At 54.4% G+C, this 22,148-nt stretch overlaps 2 protein-coding genes across 2 annotated transcripts in view; both read right to left on the bottom strand.

Annotated features, from left to right (window-relative positions):
- Myo7a (myosin VIIA) overlaps positions 1-10,891 on the bottom strand; it is a 65,712-nt gene extending 54,821 nt beyond the window's left edge. The window contains exons 1-2 of the mRNA XM_013350175.2: positions 10,755-10,891; positions 9,218-9,272 (exon numbers count right to left, since the gene is read on the bottom strand). Coding sequence (XP_013205629.1) covers positions 9,218-9,235 — 18 coding nt within the window. The 5' untranslated portion in view covers positions 9,236-9,272; positions 10,755-10,891. The remainder of the gene's footprint in view (positions 1-9,217; positions 9,273-10,754) is intronic.
- Positions 10,892-12,816: 1,925 nt separating this feature from the next.
- Capn5 (calpain 5) overlaps positions 12,817-22,148 on the bottom strand; it is a 58,202-nt gene continuing 48,870 nt past the window's right edge. The window contains exons 7-12 of the mRNA XM_026784420.1: positions 20,679-20,874; positions 19,956-20,078; positions 17,736-17,932; positions 16,939-17,054; positions 16,359-16,495; positions 12,817-15,350 (exon numbers count right to left, since the gene is read on the bottom strand). Coding sequence (XP_026640221.1) covers positions 15,168-15,350; positions 16,359-16,495; positions 16,939-17,054; positions 17,736-17,932; positions 19,956-20,078; positions 20,679-20,874 — 952 coding nt within the window. The 3' untranslated portion in view covers positions 12,817-15,167. The remainder of the gene's footprint in view (positions 15,351-16,358; positions 16,496-16,938; positions 17,055-17,735; positions 17,933-19,955; positions 20,079-20,678; positions 20,875-22,148) is intronic.

Below are 22,148 nucleotides of genomic sequence, written 5' to 3'. Positions count from 1 at the left end.
GATCTCACAGCCCAGCACGACACTGTCTGAAGCAGGGTTGTGCCAGCCTCTCACCCATGGCTCCCCAGAGCCTAGCTCAGAAAAAGGCTCCGTGAGAGAGAAGCCAGGGGAGCGTGAGGGGCTGTGGGCGTGTGTGTGGTGTGAGTGTGAGCGAGGGCACGGGATTGTGTGTGAGGGTGTGGGGGAGGGGTAGAGAGAGTGAGCACAGAACAGAATCTTGAAGCAGTGGTGTGGTTCAGAGGAGAACACTCACCCAGGATGCAGAGGGTACAGGCTCTATCCCCACACTACGAAGGAAAAAGACAGGCAGAAGGGAGGGAGGGAGGGAGGGAGGGAGAGAGGGAGGGAAGAAAGAGGGAGGGAACATTCATGCCTACTGGCCCAACTGCCAGTTGACCACTCTATGGAAGTCCCAGAACCTTCCAGAAAGTTAAATGTTCCTCTGAAATTAACTGTTCCTTCTGCCTTCATGATACCCTCTTATGACGAGTTCCATAGCTGTTTTCTCAAAAGAAGTTAAAATGCCCCTGCTGTCACCCAGCCAGAACCCTAGGAACTCCAAGTCCAGGGCTCTTCCCCCAGGTATAGCCCCAAGCAAGACAGGCTAGGGTCTCTGGTTGAGTGACTCCCAGCTCTAAAGACAGACTGGAAACCTAGACCGAGGACAGCCGAGAGCCAGGTCTCTGACTCACGGGTGTCTCCTGGCCTTAGCACAGCGCCTGGCATACAAAATAGTTTTCCCACTGAAAGAACACAGAATCATCAAATTAAGATACCTTGTGTGCACCAGAAATAGAGGCTCAGAGAGGGAAACTGAGGCACTCAGGACACAATGAAAGCAGGAATGACTAGACTCTTCTAACTTCAGGCTGTCTCCAGGAGGGCAGTGACAACCGTTTCTGCCCCAGGCCACAACTTCAAATGCCAAGTTGGAGGCTTCAGGGAAAATTCTGAGGCCAGACGGTCTCTAAGCAGGACAAAGATCTGGCCAGAAAAAGGCCTAAGGCAGCTAGGACACAGGGATCTGTATTTCACAGGTGAAGACACTAAGGCCCAAGAAGAAACAGACTTGGGTGCGCTCCCTCGTCAGATCTCTCATTGGCAAGGCTGGCAGAGAGGAGAAGGAAGCCATAAATAACACCAGGCTCCAAGTCCCAACCCACTAGGCCCACTTCCTGTGGCCAGACTCCACACCACCAGACTGCCCAAAAACATGCCATGAAAGGGACCCCTCTAGGGACCTCACCTTACAGTGAGGATCCCATTTGTAACATGGCAAATGCTTCAGTGGGGGGTGCCTAACTTGGGCCAAGTCTCAGATTTTCCTCATCAAGTGCCTGGCTCGGGGGATCCAGGCTCAGGCCCCCTCCTGCTACGCAGACCCAGCCATGGAGACTATCCATGTCTCCAGCACACTCCCTCTCCACGATTCCTCTCAGGAAACTGGCATTTAACTGCAGGGAACACAGCGGTCAAGAGAGGTGGGTTCCAATTTCAGCTCTGCCACTGGTGCCGTGTGGCTTGGTCGTAGAGTTCAGCTGTGCCAGGCTTCGCTTTTAGAAGTCTTGGGAAGGGAGGATACAGTGTCTCTGAAGACCAGAAGCCCACAAAAAATGCCACCTGTGCCTGCCGCCTGCCCTGCTTCTGAGCTTGGGGTCAGAATCACATCAATGCCAACCTACATGTTCTCAGCCCCCTCCTGCCTCTTTCCTCCTCTGGGACAGGGCTTAGGTCTCTGTGGAATGACAGGGGCCTGAATTAGAACATGGCTCCTCACTCATTTTCCTAACCTCCCTGGGACATTTCTTGGGTGGTGGGGTGGGGGAGAACCAATACAGGCATGCAGAAGTGGGAACTGTAACAGTTACTAGCTTGTGGTGGAGGGGGGGGGCTCTAGGATGCCCCTCTGTGTGTCTGGGGGTGCTGCATGAGCTGGACACCAATAAAAGTTGGGGATTCTATTCTTCACTTAGTCCAGCTAGCCTGCGCCTTCCCCACGACATCTCTGGTTTTCCAGGGGGCAAAAACTCCAGACCCTGAGAGGTGTGGCTTCGGCCAAGATGACACCAGAGTCCCTAATCCCATGCAGAATCCTAGGGATGCAGTCTCTCGTGCCCCTCTAGCTCCTGCAAACCGCTTGGCTTCTGATCGACCCCGAAATTGAGGCTCAGGCCAGCGAGCCTTCCCCTCCCGGCACGGGGCTCACCGGCATGACCGCGAAGGTCTTGAGTGCTTGGTTCAAGCTTCGCACGAGAGCCCATTTGCCTGGCGCCTGGGCGGGAGCCTCGCCTGGGTCAGCAGGGTTGCCGGGGGACTCCATGGTGCTGGTGCGCAGAGTCTGGTAGCTTGGCCGCAGGACGCAATGCGGGCTCCCTAATTCACCTAATCCCGCGCGACACCGGCTCGGGAACCCTAAACCCGGCCATCTGCCACGGGCCCATGGCAACGGCGGCTTAGGTGACGCCCCGTGGGTCTGGTGGGGAGGGGGCGCCGCGCTGCTGCGACCCCTCCCATGGAGGTACCCTGACACCCCCAGAATCCCGGGAGCTTCTCTGGGACCGGAGCCAGGAAAAGTGGCTTCAAGAATCTCATCTTGGCTGCAGTTTTGGAGAAAATTGGCCTGTTTTCTACAGAAGGAAAAGTCAGACAGCTATCGGGGAGCACAAGCAAACTTCGAGACATTTTAGGACTACAGGGAGGGTCTCTCTGGTTCCATTGCCGCCGCCGCTGGGGATCGAAAGCTGTTTTGTTTTTTGTTTTTAATCTTCCCAGGGAGCCAGCCATCTTAGGGTAACTGAACCCTGAAGAACTTGTCTGATCCTCCTCCGCAGGACCCAGGGGTTAGCAATAGGTGACCTTGGATCTCAGAGGCATGGTGGACTCCCAAGGACCTGGAGCCACCATGATGGCTTAAGCTTGGCAGCGCTCCTGCGTCCCTGCATCCAAGCAAGAGAGGCACCAGGCTCCAGTCAGGGCTGAGACATGAGCGCGCGCGCGGAGAAGGGGGTGGGGGTGGGGTGGGGGAGGGGGAGATACAACTGTCCGTCCAGGATGCTCTCCAGTTTCCTGCCCCACTCTCGTCTGCTTCTCTGCCCTCCTCTCTTTTCTCTTCAAGTCCACCTGTCTCCATTGTAGATAAACCTCCTGGTCTGGAATCCCAGAAGCCCACCTGCTGCTCCCTTAGCAAACACCAGCAGGGAGCCGAGTCAGGGAGAGCCCGGAGGAGAGTCAGAAGCCACAAGCAGCTCAGGCCAGGCCTCCATTTACCCACAGGTCCCAGTCTCAGGCTCAGGGACCCAGGATTCCGTCTTCCTGTTCCCGGCTAACACGTGCCTGCAGACACTAACCCTTTCTACCCTCAGGAACCCTGATCATAAGAGCCCTTCTCCACCAAGCCCAGAGCCAGAGTACCTCTCCCTGTCTGCCTGCCCACCGCGAGCTAGCTGCAGACTGCAGAGAGGAGCTGATGTGGACTCTGGGCGTTTTCCATCTTTCCATACAGAAGCCTTTTCTGAGCACAAGCCCAGAGCTGGGCACGGAGGGCCCTGCTAACACAGCGTATCTTTGAGTTCCCCTCCTGGTGGGGTACACACAGATAAGGAAGCACCAGGAGATAAGAGGTCAGTGCTGAGTCACCTCAGCTCCGTGGACTCTGGAGTCAGACAGCTTAGGTCCAATCCCACCTGGCCACAAAGCTCCTTTACCTGGGTACCTATGTTTCCTCCTCTGCCTGTCACAGGGTGGCAGCTCCACAGGGGTCTCAGGGACTGAGCCAGGGCCGGCACTCTGACTGGTGCTGCTAGCCGTTATTAAGGGAGGGCATCACGAGAGCAGACACTGCTAAGGACACCATCTCCTGGACATCCATGAGGGGAAGAGTGTCCCAGACAGAGGGATAGCACAAAGGGCTGCAAGGGATAGGGGAGAGGGCAGACAGTGGGTCTGGTGGCTTGAGAAAGGCCCAGCAGGGGGTTGGGAGGTCGACTCCGCAGGTGGCACTGGAAAAACAGGTCCTCTCCAGAGCGGCAGAGATTGAGAGGGTCAGCAACTGAGAGAGAGAGAGAGAGAGAGAGAGAGAGAGAGAGAGAGAGAGAGAGACTCCTTGTGTGCTAAGAATCTTTACTACATGTGCAGCCAGGTTCTCTTCAGAAACCGTAGAGGGCAGAAGGCAGGAGGAGGGTGTTCATCAAATGTCAAAAGAATCCAGCTGTGGTAGCTCACACCTGTAATCCCACAGAGGCAGAGGCAAGGGGAGTGGACGTTGAGACCAGCCTACCCTGCGTAGTGAGTTCAAGACTGGCTTGGGAAACATAGCATGACTCTATGTTTAAAAGAAAAAAAAAATCACTGGGCAGTGGTGGAGCATGCATTAATCCCAGCACTGGAGGCCAGAGGCAGGTGGATCTCAGTGAGTTCGAGGCCCTCTGGTCTATAGAGTGAGTTCCAGGACAGCCAGAGCTGTTACACAGAGAAACCCTGTCTTGAAAAAACAGATAGATAGATAGATAGATAGATAGATAGATAGATAGATAGATAGATAGATAGATAGATAGATAGATGATGAGAAATGATAGATGATTGATAGATAAAGATGATAGATAGATAATAGATCAATGATAGATAGATGTTAAATGATAGATGATAGATCAATGATAGAAAGATGATGAGAAATGAGATGATAGATAGAAAGATGATAGACAGATGATAGATAGATCAATGATAGATGATAAATGATAGATAGATGATAGATAGATAGATGATAGATAGATAGATAGATAGATAGATAGATAGATAGATAGATAGATAGAAGGTACAGATGAGAATCTTATGCCTGGCGTCATGCAAAGGGGACACCGAGGGCTGGAGAAGTGGTTTAGTGGTTAGGAGAAGATGCTGTTCTTACAGAGGAGCTGAGTTCAATTCCCAGCACCCACAAAGTGATTCCCAACCACTTATATCTGCAGCTTCAGAGGTTCAGCCCCAGGCATGCATGTGGTGTATAAACATAATGTAGACGAAGCTCTCAGAAACATAAAATACAATAAATGAATCTGAAAAAAAAATTTTGGGTTTTTTGAGACAGGGTTTCTCTGTAGCTTTGGTGCCTGTCCTGGGACTAGCTCTGTTGATCAGGCTGGCCCCGAACTCACAGAGATCTACCTCCTGAGTGCTGGGATTAAAGGCATACACCACCACCCGCTGGCTAGATCCGAAAAAAGAAAATTAAAAACATAACTAATGATAATAGCTGGCATGTGATTCTCCCTTTCCTCCTCCACGATCAGAAACGCACAAAGTAGTGATAAATCTATGATAGTATGTTTGAAACACAGTTTGTAAAAATGTACATTGTGGAAACAGAACAGAGGCGGAGCTGTAGAGGCTCAGGTCTCGTATACCAACAACGTTAATTTGGTCTCTGTATTGTTATCTATTTAACATATTAGCTGCAAGCCTGAGAGAAAACATAAAGGAAAATAAACCTTTAAAAGTTTTTTTTAAACAACGTCTGTTTTTAAGAATTTATTTTTATTTATATGTGTGTGTGTGTGTGTGTCTGTGTGAATGTATGCTGAGTGTGTGAGTGCCCAGGTTGGACTCCTGGTGCTAGAGTTACAAATTCTTGTGAGTTAGCTGCCTGACATGGGCGCTAGACCTGAATTCGAAGCACTCTTAACTGCAGAGCCATCTCTCCAGCACAGAGAGGTTTTTTATAAACACAAAGAAGGGGAAAAATCATAAAGAGGAGGTGAGAATCAAAATAGTAGATGGGAAAAGATCCCATCGATTAAACACAAAGGCGGCAGTGATGAGGGAACAGGGAGAAGCTGAGTTACAGAGAACAAAAGCTGAAGGCAAAGGGCCTTGGCAGGGCGCTGGGGATGGAGCTCAATCCGCTGAGGGCTTGCCTAGCACGCATGAAGCGCACCTCGGCACAAAAGCAGTCATAGTGCCTGCCTGTAACCACAGCCCTGGGGAGACAGGGACAGGAGGAGTGACAGGCAAGTTCCAGGTCATTCTTGGCTATCAGACAAGTTGTAGGCCAACCTGGGATCAAGGGGACTGGTCCTCAGCAGTAATTACTTTAGATATAAGTGGATTAAATGCACCAATTGATAGGAAGAGCTCGATAAGACTGGATAAGAACACAGGGTCCTACCAGGGGCTGGCCACAGGAGACTCGCTTTGGATCCAAGGACTTCATGCAGCTAGCATTCCAGACACAAAGTAACCAAGAGAGAGCTGGGTGTTCCTGTCAGTATCAGGCCGGACAGATTTGAAGGCACCCGTGGTAACAAGGGACAAAGAAGTCATTATGTTCTATTAAGTCTCAATCCAGCCATCAGCAGCCCAAAATTACCTTCAAATCTCCCTCTGCCTGCAAATCTGGGTCAAGTTCCAATGGTTCCCACCCTGGCCTACCACAGAGCAGAGAGGAAAGTCATGTATGATTGAAGCAAACTAACAAAACAAACCAAACTAACAACACAACAACAACAACAAAACAAAACAAAAAACCTCCTCAAGGTCTTCACAGAAGTAGCGCCTGCACCAAAGGGACCTGGGTTCTTGTTTGCATCCTGTCACCGAGGGCCTGGCCATGCTGGAGATGTCGTCCAGAGATGTAGGTTAGGGGGACTCTTGTTATAGCTACACAGCTTTCCTATACTGACTACACTGACTCCCAGGCTTCCTCACGCCCTTCTGTCCCCCTGGGATCCGGCTGTCACACTTTGCTTCCTGTGACACTCAATGGGCTGGAAACTGCTCCGGGAGTCAGGGAATGATGCTCATCCTTGTTCAGTCTGGCATGGAGCTAGGCTTCAGTGGGGCTCCGTGGGGGGCAAGTGGATGAGAACTGGCTGGGAGAGGGAGCCTCGGACACCCTAGGACTCCCTGGGGACCCTGTCTAATCCATAAGGCCATAAAGACAAGGGGTGTGCCCAGACTGGTCACAGGTTCCCAGGGAAAGGGACCTACCCTGCAAATGCCGTCCAGGCAGTGTGACCTCTCTTCCCCTAGGCCCCGTATGTGCTCTTATCTTACCCTATGCCCTTCCCCGGGCCTCCCCTTCTTGACAACTGTCTCCTATTAGGGCCATTCCTGATCATGACCAGGCCTACCCAGCTCATGTTTCAATGACCCTGCGTGAGCCTCAGTTTCTTCACACATGAAATGAGCTCAGAGCTTCCCCATCCCAGAGCGTCACCGATCACTGAGGATGGTGGCCACACGGACCACTCCTGGACAGCCGAAACCCTTCATAAAGCAAAGGGTTTTCCAGGAGTAGCTGGCTTTGTTGTGCAAGGGTCCTTCGTGCCTGGCTCCCTGTCACGGCTAGGTGTGAACTGAGTAACGGAGGACACGCGAGTTGAATGTGTGATTCAGGAAGGCGGAAGCATACAGGGGGGGAGAGGAGAGGAATGGATGATACGCCGTCATTTGTCCCACACGGGGGCAAACCTACACGGGAAAGAGAACCATCGGACCCTTTGAGGTCTCCCGAGATCTCCTCATTCCAGATGACGTAAGAGCACAAAGCAGGGAACACATCACAACACCATTTTCAGCAGGTGTGCGGCAGCTGACCACCATGGAATTCTCTTTCAAGCCCTGGTTCGACATTTTATCGGCATGACATTATACTCTCAGACTTCCTGTAGGCTGAAGCTACCATCAGACCTTTGTCACAGAAGCGCAAAATGACAACAGCAATTAGTCTACAGTTCCATAACTGCAGAGTCAAGGAAGCCAGGAATCCAACTCAGCCTCTGCATCCAAATGGTGCACTTTTAGCTCCGCACTGAATCCTACCTACCTCACAGTGGTCTGGTGCCCAGCTGAGAACCCAAGGAGCAGGAGGTGGCTGCCCTTGTTTCGAGGGCTCGCTGGAGGCCTAGGAAGTCAGAAGACACACGGACTCCAGGCTGACAGAAGCAAAGAGGCTCCCAAAAGAAACGAAGTCGGTACTGGGGCCTGACAGGATGCAGTTAGATGGCAAGGTAGCCAAGGTCAGGGTGAGGCAGGAGTGGGCGGGTGACGGAACAGAACTGGCATCTCAGAGCTTACAGCCAAGGTCCTGGGACTGAAGGGACCTGCATGCTCAGCCCAAGGGTCTCACAGTGTCCTCAAAGTCCAAGATGGAGTCTTCAGAGCTGGGCAGTGCCCAGAGCTGGGGCATTTTGGGGGACGGAAGAAGTAAAGGAAAGACATATCCCGTTTAAAAGTGGGTAGAGCCACCTTCACCCACAGCTCTGCTCTCAACAAGGTCCTGCAGGATGAGGCAGCCAGAGACACACAACCCTGGGGGAGGGGCATCTGGTCAGGTAGAGGCCTGCTTCAGAGGTCCCTGGGGAACACTCCTGAGGCATAGGGACTCCAGACCCTCCTTCTGGGGGTCTGTGTGAACCCCACTCACCAGCCCTCATTAGCCTGGCTTTGCGTTCTCCGATGGGCCTGTGAACAAGCTCCCAGCCCCTGAAGATCTTCCCAGTCTACACCAGCAGCCTGCCTTTAACACACCGGCCCCACATAGCCTTGGGGCTTCCAGCCAAGCTGCTCCAACGGCCTCATAGCCTGGGACAAGGGGAGACTGGTGGGTGAGCCCTCACAACCCCCAGCTTCACAGCCCTAAGGCCCCGTGCCAGTGCCACCTGGCCAACTGCCTACATTCCAGACTCCTGCTTCGGAGACCAGGGGCTCATTAGGGTCTCAGGCTGGTCATGGGGAAGGGCTGAGGGTCAAGGGATCAGAGTGGCTCTAGGAGGAGCAACGGAAGACTCAGCTGACAGACAACAGCATTTTGCCTCTTCCCTAGGGAGCTGCAGCTTGGTCTCTGTCATCACTCCGGCCCAGCGACCTAAACAAACTTGCTAACGGCCTCCCCAAAGCCTTTCCACACTGGGACCTTCGCAGAGGCTGTCCCTGTGCCTGGAATGCCGGGGACTCAGGTGGATGCGTCTTCCCCTGGCCCAGAGACACGGAGTGAAAAGGAAGCCGCTGTGGCGTGCCAGAGGGGCAGACTGAGATTGGGCCTGGGGGAGGTGGGGAATCATTTACAGCAGGGTTCTGAAGGCTAAGTAGGAGTTTTCCAAGAGGAAGACCCAGGGACACTTTGCACAGCTAGGAGAGAAGAGAGCGTGGAGGGTGGGAGACCCGTGTCACCCAGCATGACCCTCCCCAGCTCAGAGAGAGGAGATGAGGCGCACACACTCACCTGCTGAAGAATAACCATGGTTCTACGTCAGCGCACCTTCCGGAGTGACCAGATTCTGTGGGAAGAGACCACACGGAGACCTGAGCCCTGGCAGCTCTGATCCAGCAAGGCCACCTGGGCTCCTCCCCAGCCCTCCACTCCTCCCTCCCTGATTTCCACCCCTCCCAGCACGGGGCTCAGACTCAGTTGTTGTTATCACCTTTACTGCCCACAGCTGCTGAGCCTTTACCACCCTCTCAGCCTTTGACACCCAGACCCCCAAACGACTCCTAGAAAGTCGCATATTTAGCCCCACACCAGATGTGAAGCTCAGAGAAGGATCGTCACTTGCCCAAGGACACACAGCAGAGCAGGGAAGATTCAGGACTAAGACTTGGGCTCTGGCACTGCAGTTCAGGTCTACTCCAGGAGTCAGAGGTCACGTGGCAGAGTAATTTATCACTTGTCCATGGCCCTCATCTCCTACCTCATTGAGCACAGGGCTAGCTAGGCCCAGAACCTGATCTGAGTAGAATTGGCTGCCCTGGGCATGGTCACTGGAAGCAGCTGCAGCCCCTAGGTCCTGGCGTGAGGTCCCTTCGTCCCTGTCTGGCCTGCCCCCCAGAGTGAGCATTAAGTTTTCACAAGGGCCCATTCAGAAGCATTGGGACATCTGATCCTCTGCCCACAACACTACCTGACACCTGAGCCCTGACCCCCAGGCCCTGGGTCTCCATGGGCACGTGGTCCTTCCGGAGACCTACACCAGCCCGGGTAACTGACAAGGAATAATCACATGGGCAGCGGGCAGGAGAGCTGCCCTCTGAAGAGGCCGCCTGGCTCTTCCCGTTCGTGTTAGCACAAGACTGTCAAGATAGACCTGAACCTTGGACGGTGGCTCAGGACAAAGCTGAAGCTCCAAGCGTCAGGGAAAGTCATGGGGTTCTTTTACCCCACAAACACCCTTATTTCCAAAACTAAGAACTTGCCCATGCATGAGTTTTTCAGATTGAGAACACAGAACCATTTCTTTGTCCACGACTAAGTCTGATTTTACCTCATCTCCTCAGCAACACTGGCTGGTGGCCTTCATATTCCCAAGTCACAGAGGGGAAATGCAAGGCATTGGGCCACCGAGGGGAGGCAACTTGTGTCAGAAAAGAAAGATGATCAGAGAGAGAGAGATGACCAAAAAGACCAGAAGGGAGAGAAAAGCACCCATATCCCCTCCTCTCTCCTCTTCTCCTCCCCTCTCCCCTCCCCTCCTCTCTATTCTTCTCCCCCCCCCTCCTCTCTTTTCCTCTCCTCTCCCATAGCCCTGGATGCCCCCATCCCATCCCAGCCCAGAGACAACTCCACAAGCCCCCTTTTCTTCAGCTCTTCCCTTCCCCAAGATACAAGCCTCCATATACCCTGCTTGGCACATTTTCTTCCCATGGCTATGGTGGCAAGTCCCCTGTAGGTTCAGGGAAGTCCAGTCCCAGGAATGCGAGGCTGTGAGCAGGGGCTCCAGAAGAGGCCCCAGCCTATGGCTCCTCCCAGTCCAAAAGTCCCTTACCTGGATCTTATCCGCACCCTCCCAGCCTGGGGTCAGGGGCCACAGGACTGGAGGACCCTGCAAGCTGGGGCTGGGCTGGAGTCTGCAAACACTGCCCCAGCCTCAGTCTGGGGTCCCCTGGCCTCTTCTGTTTTTATGTCGTCTCCCTGGGTCACTCTGTTTCTTTCTGTTCAGGGCAGCTGTCCAGCCAGCACTGATGCCCTCCCCTCCCACTCCAAAGCCTTCTCCCAGGAGGCGGAGCCCGAGGGGGCCTCCAAGGTCTGGATACGGTGACATCAGCACGAGGGGCGGGTTGTGCTGGGGCTGAGAGGACTGTCCAGAGGCTGCCCAAGGCGCTGTGGGAAGCACTGGCTAGCCAGCAGGGATCCAAGGCATGGAGGCCCCAGGAGGCCTGGCTGGCCAGGGTGGGACTCTGGCCTGGGGTCACCTACCTGCCATCTCTGCATGGTTGGGACCCCTGGTTGGGACCCCTGATCTGGTCTCGCCTTGGTCGTGATTTTGCTGGGTCTCAGTTCCCAGTGGCCTGCCTGCAGCGACTCTCCGCCACAACACTACAAGAGACCCTATCAATGGGCAGGCTTGGCAACACCTGGGCTCTCAGGGGACACAACATCCAGAGCAGGACTCCCCAAGATGTGCCCCCACGAGGCTTTTCAACCCACTTCCACAGCTTGTTCTAGGGGTCTTGTGTGTGCCATTTCCTGATTGCCCAGACATTTCGCCAAGTCACCTGACCAGGAGCAACATTGGACAGGTGGAGATTCATCCAATGTCAAACAATACGTATGATTTCAAAGGGGGTGGGAATGAACAGGATACAAAACACTCCTGGTAGGTGAGGAAGGTGGACCGACTGGAGGACTCCCTCCTGAGACCTGGCCCTTTCTCCCACCCGCCAACTCTTGGCCAGCAAAGAAGCTGCCTATGGAGAATCTGGGGCGGGGAGCCTCGATGGCGCAATGGCGCCACCTGCTGGAAACAATCAACTGCTACAAGACCAAGGTGGCAGCAATTAGGGAAAGCCGCCTCTGTAGGTCAGCTTCCTCCGGTCCCAGGGCGCCCGCGTGCAAGGTAGCGCACAGGCCAATGCTAAAGGGCACCCAATGCAGTCCTCACCCATGGGGCTGCTGTTTAGGGGCCAGGCAAGTAGTGTAGATCTACACAGAACAGGAGAGACACAGGTAGGAGCACCCAGAGTTTCCTCGGGGGTGCGGGTGCATGGTATGGAAAGACGGGGTGAGAGAGTGGTCTAGGAATCCGTTTGGGTCTGTTTTGTCACCTGACATCAGGTGGTCTGTCTAAGATGCTCACCTTGATTGGGGACAGAAACTTAAGACTCAGCATGGCGGTTCCTATCATAGCAACCCTGCCTCTCGAGAAAGCATTAATCCCTTTCTCACCAGCTCACACTCTACCGTACCTCTCCAGGCTCGGCCTGCTTTCTGCGCCATCTAGAAGGGACCTGGATTTCCAGCGCCTGAGCCTTTTTAGGGCACCACGTCCGAACCATTGCAGACCTGGACTTGGTTCACATCGCCCTCAGCCACCTCCCGCCCCTTCACAGCTGTCGGTCCATTCTTTTCACCTGCGCCTGCGTCAGTCCTAACCCGGCTTCCGCCCGTGGCCCCGCCCATGAATTCCGAGCTCTAGCGACCTGTACCTGCCCAGCATCTCTGCTCAGGCCATCTGTGTCCCTGACCTGTGCTGTCTCCTCTCCCCTGGGCCAGGACACAGGCCTTGAACGGAAGATGGGCTCCCGTGCTACCCTATCAAGAACGCTACTACGGTGTCATGAAAAGGATTTGTGCATCTTCCCAAATTGCTGGAAGGGTTCCCCAGGGCCTGGGATGGGCAGGGCTCAGCAAAACCAGTCCCACAGATTTACAGGAGGGACCCTGAAGGATGCCACAGAGCTCAACAGGCAGGCAGCAAGGCCAGCCTCACCTGGGACCCCCAAGTCCTTCCTTGCTTATCCCTCTGACCCGAGGTCAGCTACTCAACGTCCCTTCCCTCCTTTCCGGGCACGGGGCTGTGGATAGATGAAGCAGACAGACAACAGGAAGGTCTTTCAAGAGTGGCAGCCAATATTTATTCTGAGAAGATAACATGCCCTTGACCCCAGGGGGCGGTGACCTGGAGGAAGGAAGGCCAGGTCCTGGTGGTCCCTGTAAGTGTGGGCTGCAGGGTTGAGCACCTGCAACAGGCACACTGGAGCCTCCCGGGTGCACAGGGTGACAAAGCCACTGCTCTCCCTGCTCGACACTGTCCTCACCCCGTCCAGTCCTCACGGCTTCCTGGGGACCAGAGGTCCCTGCACAGCCAGGAGCCAGCCTGGCCTAGCCTGAGAGGGAGGAAGCAAGGGCAGGGCTTCTGGCCCGGTTCTGGTTCTGCTGGAGGCGGCAGGCAGTGAGTGGCTCATCACCAGGAGAAGCTTAAACAAGTTCACTTCTTGGTTCTGGTTTGCCCTGTGCCTCGGAGGGATATGGCTGAGCTAAGACCCACATGCCGGGCCCTAAGACCCAAGACAGCATAGCAGGTGCTTCCTCCTCCATTCCTGACGGCAGTCTTTGTGTGCAGTAGCCATTGAGAAGTGGTTATTTGAACATGTGGAGCGTACGATACAGAGACATGCAGTAGTGCGGAAGTGGTGTGACCTCTCTCTTACTCTTTTAAGAGTCCCCACAAAAGGAGTCACGGGCCTCACGCTGCAGAGGGAGGAATTGAGGCACAGGAGGTTTAAGTGCTTGCTCGTGGTGGCATGCACAATCCAGGCCCAGGTCTTTGAAGGGAAGCCCCAACTGTGCAGGAGGAATTCTCTGATCTTTATTTCGCTGCCTAGCCCTTCCCATGGCCTGCGTCTCAGGCTAAGAGCAGAGCTATCGAGGAACAAGACGGCAGTCAGAATCCAGCCCTTCCAGCCGGGAAGAGGATCACATACTAGGGACCAGAGACAGAAAGTCACACTCCCAAAAGGGATTGCTGCTGTTGACCTAATCTTCTAAGCCTGGTCTGGAAGCCCAAGGAGGGCACAGGAGGGACCCTGTGAGCCACAGCACCAGTCTGAACAAGAGCCCCCTCAGAAAGGCACTCTGGACCAGCCTGAGGATGCCCAGGAACCAGCACGCTCTTCTCCATCTTCCTCTGGGACTCCTCTGCACAGGTCCCACTTCACCCGTGACTCTTCACACTCAATGTCAAAAATAAAAGCCGAGGACCAACAAAATGAGTTTTAGAAAGAACAGCGGGTAGGGGTAGACTTCCCTTTACACGGAGTTTTGTTTTTTTAGGTGCTGAGACTATCAAACGTTGATGACTGAAAGGGATATTGGTGGTTTGCACAGCAAGAGCATGGTGGCCTCCTTGCTGTCTGGGGGATGCTGGTACAGAGGTCTCTGGACAGGACAGGCGAGTCCCTGCCTGTGACACCCAACAGATGACATCACCCTGAAGGCCTGGCACCATCCACCCTGGCTCCTGGAGCCCTTTCCTGAGAACCCCCCCCCAGGTCCTCCAACAGAGGCAGTGTGTGTCCCCCTAGGGTCTCCCAGATTCCTCCGTCCACCTGCCTGACCCAAGCCACTCTTTCCAACATCACAGGCAGAGGCTGGGGAATAACACTTTCTCAGGGGTGTGGCCATAGCTCTGTAAGAGATGGGGGTGAAGTCAGGGGGTGTCTACCTCTGAGAAGACCTGAAGATAGGGAAGCCTAGGGCGGCTCTTTGGGCTAATTGGGCAAATCTATGTTGAGTAGCTAAATGGGACAGGGTATTAGACAAGGAGCCAATGCCTCCTGCATACGTCCCGGCTGATGCCCACTAAGGGCTCCTTCAAAACAGCTTATAAAAAGAGGTGTAATGGGACCGGAGATGTAGCTCAGTTGATAGAGTGCCTGCCTAGCATACACCAAACCCTAGGTTCAAGACCCAGCACCATATAAACTGGTGTAGTGGTGTAGTGGTACATGCCTATAATCTCACCACTGTGAAAGTTGGCAGGAAGATAAGAAGATTAAGGTTACCTTACGCTGCTATAGAGTAAAGATCTGGAAGGGGAGCTAGAAAACAGGAAAGGGGAGGAGCGGGGAGGGGAGGGCTCGGGACATGGCAGTTTGTGTGTAAACAAGTGACATCTTGGCACTCCTCGGCAGACAGGGCCTGGGGAAACATTTTCGACAGATGGCCCCTTAGCATCAGAGCCCACTGGGTAGAGAGAGCTACTCGAAATCTTAGGCAAGAAGATGTCCTCCAAACACCGAGGCTCGGAGAGGGGCAGGGCTCTCCTCAGGTCACGCAGTTGGTCAGTGGAGGAGTGGGGAAAGGGCCCCCCCGTGTCTGGTTCCCGGGCTGGTCCCAGGCCAGGTGCCGACATGCAAGGACTGGTGAGAACTAGCGTGGCCGGGCAAGCGGGCGGGTGTCACACGGCCGTGAGAGAGGCGCTGCTGAGGACGTGCACAGCCACGGTGCCGGGCAAGTCGCTGGGCTGCCGGCGACTGCGGTCCTGGAGGTGGAGGGTGTGGAGGGCCTGCAGGTCTTCCGGGTCCGTCTTCAGGCACACCTGGCCCAGGAATTCATCCTTCAGAACTCGGTGGTTCCAGATCTAAGGGGAGATGGTGGGGGAGGGGCGTGTCCAGCCTGTGGCAGGCAGGGTGTGAGGGCAGGGCCTAGAAGCCTCTTTCCTCTATTGTCCTGGACTGAGGGATTGATGCCTTCTTGTAGACCTCAGCTCCCATCAAAGCTCTCTACCATGTAGAAAGCCTAAACTCTCGCCACTAGCTTGAACTGAGGGGGTAAAGTCAGACTTGACCTAGTTCTGCTCCCAGCCCCTTTTTCCTTTGTTTGTTTGAGACACGGTTTCACTGTGTAGTCCTGGCTAGCCCGGAACTTGCTATGTAGACCAGGCTAGCCCCAAACTCATCGAGTTCTGTCTGTCTCTGTCTCCTGAGTGCTGGGATTAAAGGCATGCGCCACCACCGCCCGGCCCAACACCTCATTTTTTTTTTCGAGACAGGGTTTCTCTGTGGCTTTGGAGCTCTGTAGACCAGGCTGGTCTCTAACTCACAGAGATCCGCCTGCCTCTGCCTCCCGAGTGCTGGGATTAAAGGCATGCGCCACCACCGCCCGGCCCAACACCTCATTTTTAAGACTCAGGTTGAATCACCTGCCCCTCAGGGTCCTTTCCAGCTTCGGTATCTACAAGGCTATGATTTGCCCCATTGGGATCCACCGTTAAGAACACTTGGAAAATCTAGCAGCTCCCCTGGGATGCTACACATTTGTTTACAGATGGTTTCTCGCCCAGAGAGAGGCTGCTCTGGGCTTGGGGGACCGAAGGCGTCCTGAGAGAAAGGAGCTGTGCTCAAGGACACTGGCATTTGGATTCCCTCCTCAGGCCTCTTTGGAAACAGCCACAAGTCACACGTGATCTCCGTATCACTTTCCCAAGTGACACTTGGTGGGAGCACTGAGGAATAGTGGCCAAGGCTTGGACCGCTGACTCTAGCTGGGAGACCAGCCTTGCTGCCTCTCAGACCCAGACTGGCTGGGGGCGGAGATTGGGAGCGGGCAGGCGGAACAAGACCATGGGAGGGAACAGGATGGACCTTACCTGCACGGTGATGGGCTGAGCCAGCTTCTTGCGATAGAAGACGCCTTTCACATTGTATTCCGGGGTCGAGGTCCCTCTCTGCACGGCCGAGCGGACCTTCTCACCCTCACACTTAATGATCACGTATGAGTTTGCCCCTGGAGAAAAGATGAGGAGCTGGGCTGAGGACAGAGCTGGGCAGAGCCCAACGGGACAGAGGTCTGGGAGGGGACCAGCTAATCTGGTCTTAGTCACAACGGGGAAGAGAGACAGGAGCCTGATCCACCTTCCAGACCGGAGTCCTCTACTTTCTAGGGCCAGGCAGAGGGAGGCGTGGAGGTGGCCTCTGGCCTGCAGTCCTGGCCACTCCTTCTTACACACAGATTTTACACTTTGGCCTAGAGAAAGGTCTGCTCCCCGGGAAGCCTTCCTGAACCCCCAGTGCTATCTGAGGAAGGAGGAGGTGGGCCTCTCTGGAAGCTCACATCACCTCCTGGATGCCTGGGCCTGCAAAGTGAGTTCTGTAGGTGCTGGGGTCTCAGGAGGCTGGGGTCTATTGTGGAAGGGGGTAGGGCCTGAGGTAATCTCCGGATGAGCTCACCTGTCGGGGAATCCTTGAGGCCAGCAGCCCCTAGGACGTGGACCTGGGTCACTTGCTGAGGGTAGCCACACAGGGAGCTCCAACAGGTACGGGGGGGCTCATCCAGGCGCAGCTCCCTGATACAGGGTGAGGCGGGGGAGCAGATGGCAGGAAGATAAGAAGACGGGTTCAAAGTCAGGAGCAGTACTTACTGCAGACATTCACTTAATCCTAAGCCAAACCTCATGGCAGACCCAACTATCCACTGCCACGGGCTTCCAGCCTCTCTGTCCCCCCTGTACCCCACCCCAGCAGGGTCCCATCCTCCTCATGGACCACAGGGCACCGAGCACTTCCTGCATGCCACATCTTCTGCTGGGCATTATAGATATTATTCTGCATCCTCAAAAATGGGTTTAGCAGCCCCCATTGCCCCCCCCCCAAAGCCAGTCTCCATGGGACAGGGGACAGGGGTGACAATCCAGCTGGGTGGGTGACTCCACCCATACTAACACAGACAGACAGGGTCTGAGGGTGTCAGACCCTCTTTCTAGAGTTGATCCCTACTTTCATCTATGAGATGGAGTGGTTAGGCCTCCCATTTGGGGTGTGAGAAGATAAACAAAATAAGCGAAAGCAACTTTATAAACTGAGTCGCTGCTCCCAGTGAAGACCAAGAGAAGCTGGGCAGGCAAGCAGGGGAGGAGAGAGGCAAGGGATGCCTATCTCTGAGGATGCGGAATCCTGGGTACCAAGCCTTGAGCGGACACAGACTAGGGCTAGGACTGCAGATTCCACCAGCTCTGGTCCCCGCGCACCGGCAGTTGGAGGGAACGTCTGTGAAGACTCGGAGCAGGAACTCGCCAGTGTGGCCCGGCTCGAAGGTGGTGGGGATGATGACGTAGCGTCCCTCGGGCTGCTCCGTCCGCAAGAAGACGCTACGCGAGTTGATGTAGATGGAGCTGGCGGCCTTGTGCTGCAGGCTGTGCATACGGTACTGGCGGTTCTCTTCCACCTGTGTGGAGACAGGAGGAGATGGGCCACACGCGGGCACACGCGGGCACACGCAGCCACACGCGAGTCTATCGAACCTCCCGCTGGCCACCATGAAAGGATCAGTAGGATACATGGATTGGGAATGTCCAGAATTAGAGAATCGATGAAGACAAAATCAGGTCAGTGTTTGGCTAGGGCAGAGGAGGAGGGTGAAGAAGCACAGAGGTCCTTGTGTTCACAGACAAACACCAGGGAAACCAGTAATGTCACGCACGCAGGGTTGTCTCTTCAAAGGGAGGAATGAACGTATAACCTGTCCTCGAGTGGAGACAGTTACAGCCTGCTGACCTCTGTACCACCTGTATGACCGAGACCACACCAAGCCCTCCCACAGACTTCAGATGTCACATGTAGCCAATCTATAGAGCCTGTCTTTATGGAAGACGTCACAGCAGTCACGCCTAAACCTTTATTGTGCACACAGGGTTGAGTTAATTGCCACCAGGAAACTTTTCCCCAGATTGCGCTGTGCTCACGTACGTCTGATATCAACCACCCGCTGTCAGACTCTCAGAGTTTGAAGCAGCACCCGCTACTGAGTTGTGCGGAACTGGAATTTCTTCTTGCTTCACACCGACTGACGCTCTGCTGGCCCCCACGGAAGGGTGACTGGATTGGGTGGCGATGACCACTGGAGTGGAACCTTCTCTTCACAGCAAGGATAATCTAGTGACAATGTCACCAGGTTGCAGGCCTTAGACTACTCTGCTCTTGTTTTATTTTGTTTTTTTATGCTTTTGAGACAAAGTCTCTTCAATTCACTTTGTCATTAAGATTGTCCTGGGGCTCCTGCTCCTCCTGCCTCTGCCTCCTAAGTGCTGGGATTACAGGCATGTGCCACCACACCCAGCCTGACCCTGCAGTTCTGTCAGAAAGGAATTGAATGCTGTCGTCCCCAACCCCCACCCCTGCATATCCACAGTTCCACGATTTCAGTTACCTACAGTCAACCATGCTCTGAAAACAGCAAAAGGAAAACGCAGAGATAATTTATACAGTTTCGGTTTCAGAAGTGCTGAAATCCTGCAGCGTTTCACTTTCCTCAATCCAGGACATGAGCCCCTTGTCTGGCCAGCGCGTCTGTACTGTGTTCTGGACCTACAGATTAGCCGCTCATGAGCTGTCTTCCCTGTGGCTGTGGTGTGGTGCTATCTGCAGTTTTTGGCACACCCACAGGGAGTCTCAGAATTTATCTTTGTTTTTTGTTTTTTGTGTTTTTTTTTGTTTTTTTTTTTGGTTTTTCGAGACAGGGTTTCTCTGTGGCTTTGGAGCCTGTCCTGGAACTAGCTCTTGTAGACCAGGCTGGTCTCGAACTCACAGAGATCCGCCTGCCTCTGCCTCCCGAGTGCTGGGATTAAAGGCGTGCGCCACCACCGCCCGGCTCAGAATTTATCTTTGTAGTTTGGGAGGCCTACTTACCAAGACATGCCTAACTCCCAGCCCAAATCCATGAAATGACACCACCAGCTGCCAGCACATGCTAGACAATCATGGATCCCATACAACCTTGTATGCTACAGTCAAATCGGTGCAAGCCATGACATGACACCAGGTGTCACAACACGTCAACACACTACGCATAAGCCAGCCCAAGGGGTGGGTAAACAGTCTTGTCATCACCACTAAAGGCTGGAGACCACACATGCACCAGTATCTCACACCTGTGTGGGTTCAGTAGGTTCTCAAGAGCTGGCACATGTGTGAGGACCTGTCGTGCCAATTGTCCCCCATACTAAGCATCACATGTGAAGGACAATAAGCCAGGGGAGTGGCCAGAGCCAAGTCTACCTATCTCTGCACAAGGTCGCCTACTTGGCAGCCCAAGAGGTTGCAGAGCTTCCAACCCAAAAGAGGCTGCAGGAGAGGAAAAGCTCAGCTCTAAGGGGGCAGCAGGGCCAGCAGGGCCAGCAGGGCCAACAAGCCTGGCAGGCACACAACACCCGGCATCCCTCACCACATGTCCCGCTGGCTGCAGGTCTCACCTTATAGATGTCGAAGCCGATGGCCAGGTTCTCGCCTTTGCCCTCTCGGCGAGTTGACCGCTTGGGCCGCTGCTGAATGCAGATCAGAACTTCATCTTCTGGCTTCTTGACTTCAAATATGTACTGCGGGTGTGGCCATGAAAAGAGACCCATGGTGGGGCCGGGGTCAACCTCCAGTGCTCCCAAGAGCCCGGACTCTGGGGCTAAGCCCAAGCCATGTTGGTGGCATGAGCTTGGGCCACCCCCATCAGCTCTCCAAATCAGCCCCCAATCTGGGAGAGGAACCTATTAACTCATACAGTGACTGCCCCACCAGAAGACTGGGAGACCTCAATGGTGGTAAGTGCTCACCTCAGAGCCTAGCACACTCTTGGCACTCAGTAAGGACACCCTGAGTCTAAGGACTAAGCACACGGGCTCCGACTGGCTGAAGAAGCTGCTGGGGAGACTCCCCACAGCGGGCACAACCTGGCGACATTTCCTGGGAACAGCCAAGTCCCCGAGAGCCAGTGTCCTCATTGTGACCACACGCAGTGCAGACAGTAAGATTGGGACGTCATGACCCCAGACGGTGTCCACTGGGCCCTCACTGCACAGATAGTCATAACGAGGCCCAGAGACAGTCAGGGTCATTCCTGAGGGATGCAAGGGCCCCTGGCAGGGCAGGGGTCAGGTCTCACAGCTGCTGCAGGGTGGGATGGGGTGGTCCTTGCACATGCCCACCTGAGGGTTCTGGAAGAAAGTGTCCTTATGGTTGATGCAGCCTCCGCTGCGGTTCTGCTGCGGGTCCTCATGCCTCGTCCAGGCGCCACGCAGCCGGGCCTCCTCCCACGTCTTATGGATGCTCAGGTAGGATGTGTTAAGGAGGCGGCACTTAATGATGTCGGTAAAGTACCGGCACACGTCCTCGAAGGTCATCCTGTGTGCAGAAAGGCACGGAGCTGGGTGAGCCCCACAATGCCCTTAACCACAGCTCCACAGAAGCAAGTTAGACACAATACTACCAAGACCCCAAATCTCTCTCAGGCCTCAATTTCCTCATTTGTAAAACGGGGATGAGCCTAGCAACAGTTGCCTGTCTCACAGGGCCGGCAGGGGATTGAGCAAAATTAAAGGGTGCAACATTGTTACCAACACAAAGAGCCGCTGGCGGGCTGGCTGTGAGGGCATTTTACGTGTTGACAACCGTGTGTGCATCTTAATATCAAACTGCTGGGTTAAGCACTGATCATTGGGAGGAGGTTACAGGTGTGCATGGCATGCAATGGAGGTCAGGGCCAGCCTAGCGGAGCTGGTTCTCTCCTTCCACTGTGTGGATCCCAGAGATGGGAGTGAGGCTGTCTGGTCTGACCCACAGTGCCTTCTCACCCCATGAACATCAGGTAGAATCTGTTGCTACCCATTATCTTTCATGGCGGCTGTAAGGCCTGAATCAAGACACCCCCATCCCTACTTCCAGGCAGTAGCCAGGCACACTTTGAGGAGCCTAGCACACCCTGAGTCTAAGGACTAAGCACACGGGCTCCGACTGGCCGAAGAAGCTGCATGAGGAGCATGGGTCAGACCTTGAGGTGCACGGCATGAATATGCATGAGAAGGGACTTTATAAAAGCAGCCCATTTCCATGGAGAAGCCATATTACCGTTTTAAGTCATCTGACTCCCGAGTCAGACTGCACTCCACAGCGGACTGTGTCCACAGCGGTGCAGACTGGAGGTCCTGCTTAGCCCTCACCCACACGGCAAAAGGGGGCTTCATTAGGATGCTAGGACCACTGACATCTGATCCTGGTTGGCCTGGGCTCTGCGTAGTATCTACTTCACACACAGTACCCTGTACCTTCCCCTCCCATAGGTGGCTGAATCTCTTATCAAGTGTGCTGTGAAGAACAGCGCTGCACAGAACAGAGTCCAGACGGCCGGTGGAACGGATTCAAGGGAGGGCTGTAAGGGAATGAATGGGTTCAAGGGATACAAGAAGAGGGGGGTTGCAAAAGAAGAGATGGATACGGGGGAATGAAGAGGCATGGGGGTGCAGAGGAAGAGATGGATACGGGGGAATGAACAGGCATGGGGGTGCAGAGGAGGGGATGGATACGGGGGAATGAAGAGGCATGGGGGTCAGAGGAGGGGATGGATACAGGGGAATGAACAGGCATGGGGGTCAGAGGGAGAGATGGATACAGGGGAATGA

Source organism: Microtus ochrogaster, chromosome 22, assembly GCF_000317375.1.
Source record: "Microtus ochrogaster isolate Prairie Vole_2 chromosome 22, MicOch1.0, whole genome shotgun sequence".
In the NCBI taxonomy this organism is placed as follows: domain Eukaryota; kingdom Metazoa; phylum Chordata; class Mammalia; order Rodentia; family Cricetidae; genus Microtus; species Microtus ochrogaster.
The sequence above is the reverse complement of the archived record's forward strand: the minus strand, read 5'-3'. Positions and strand labels throughout refer to the sequence as shown.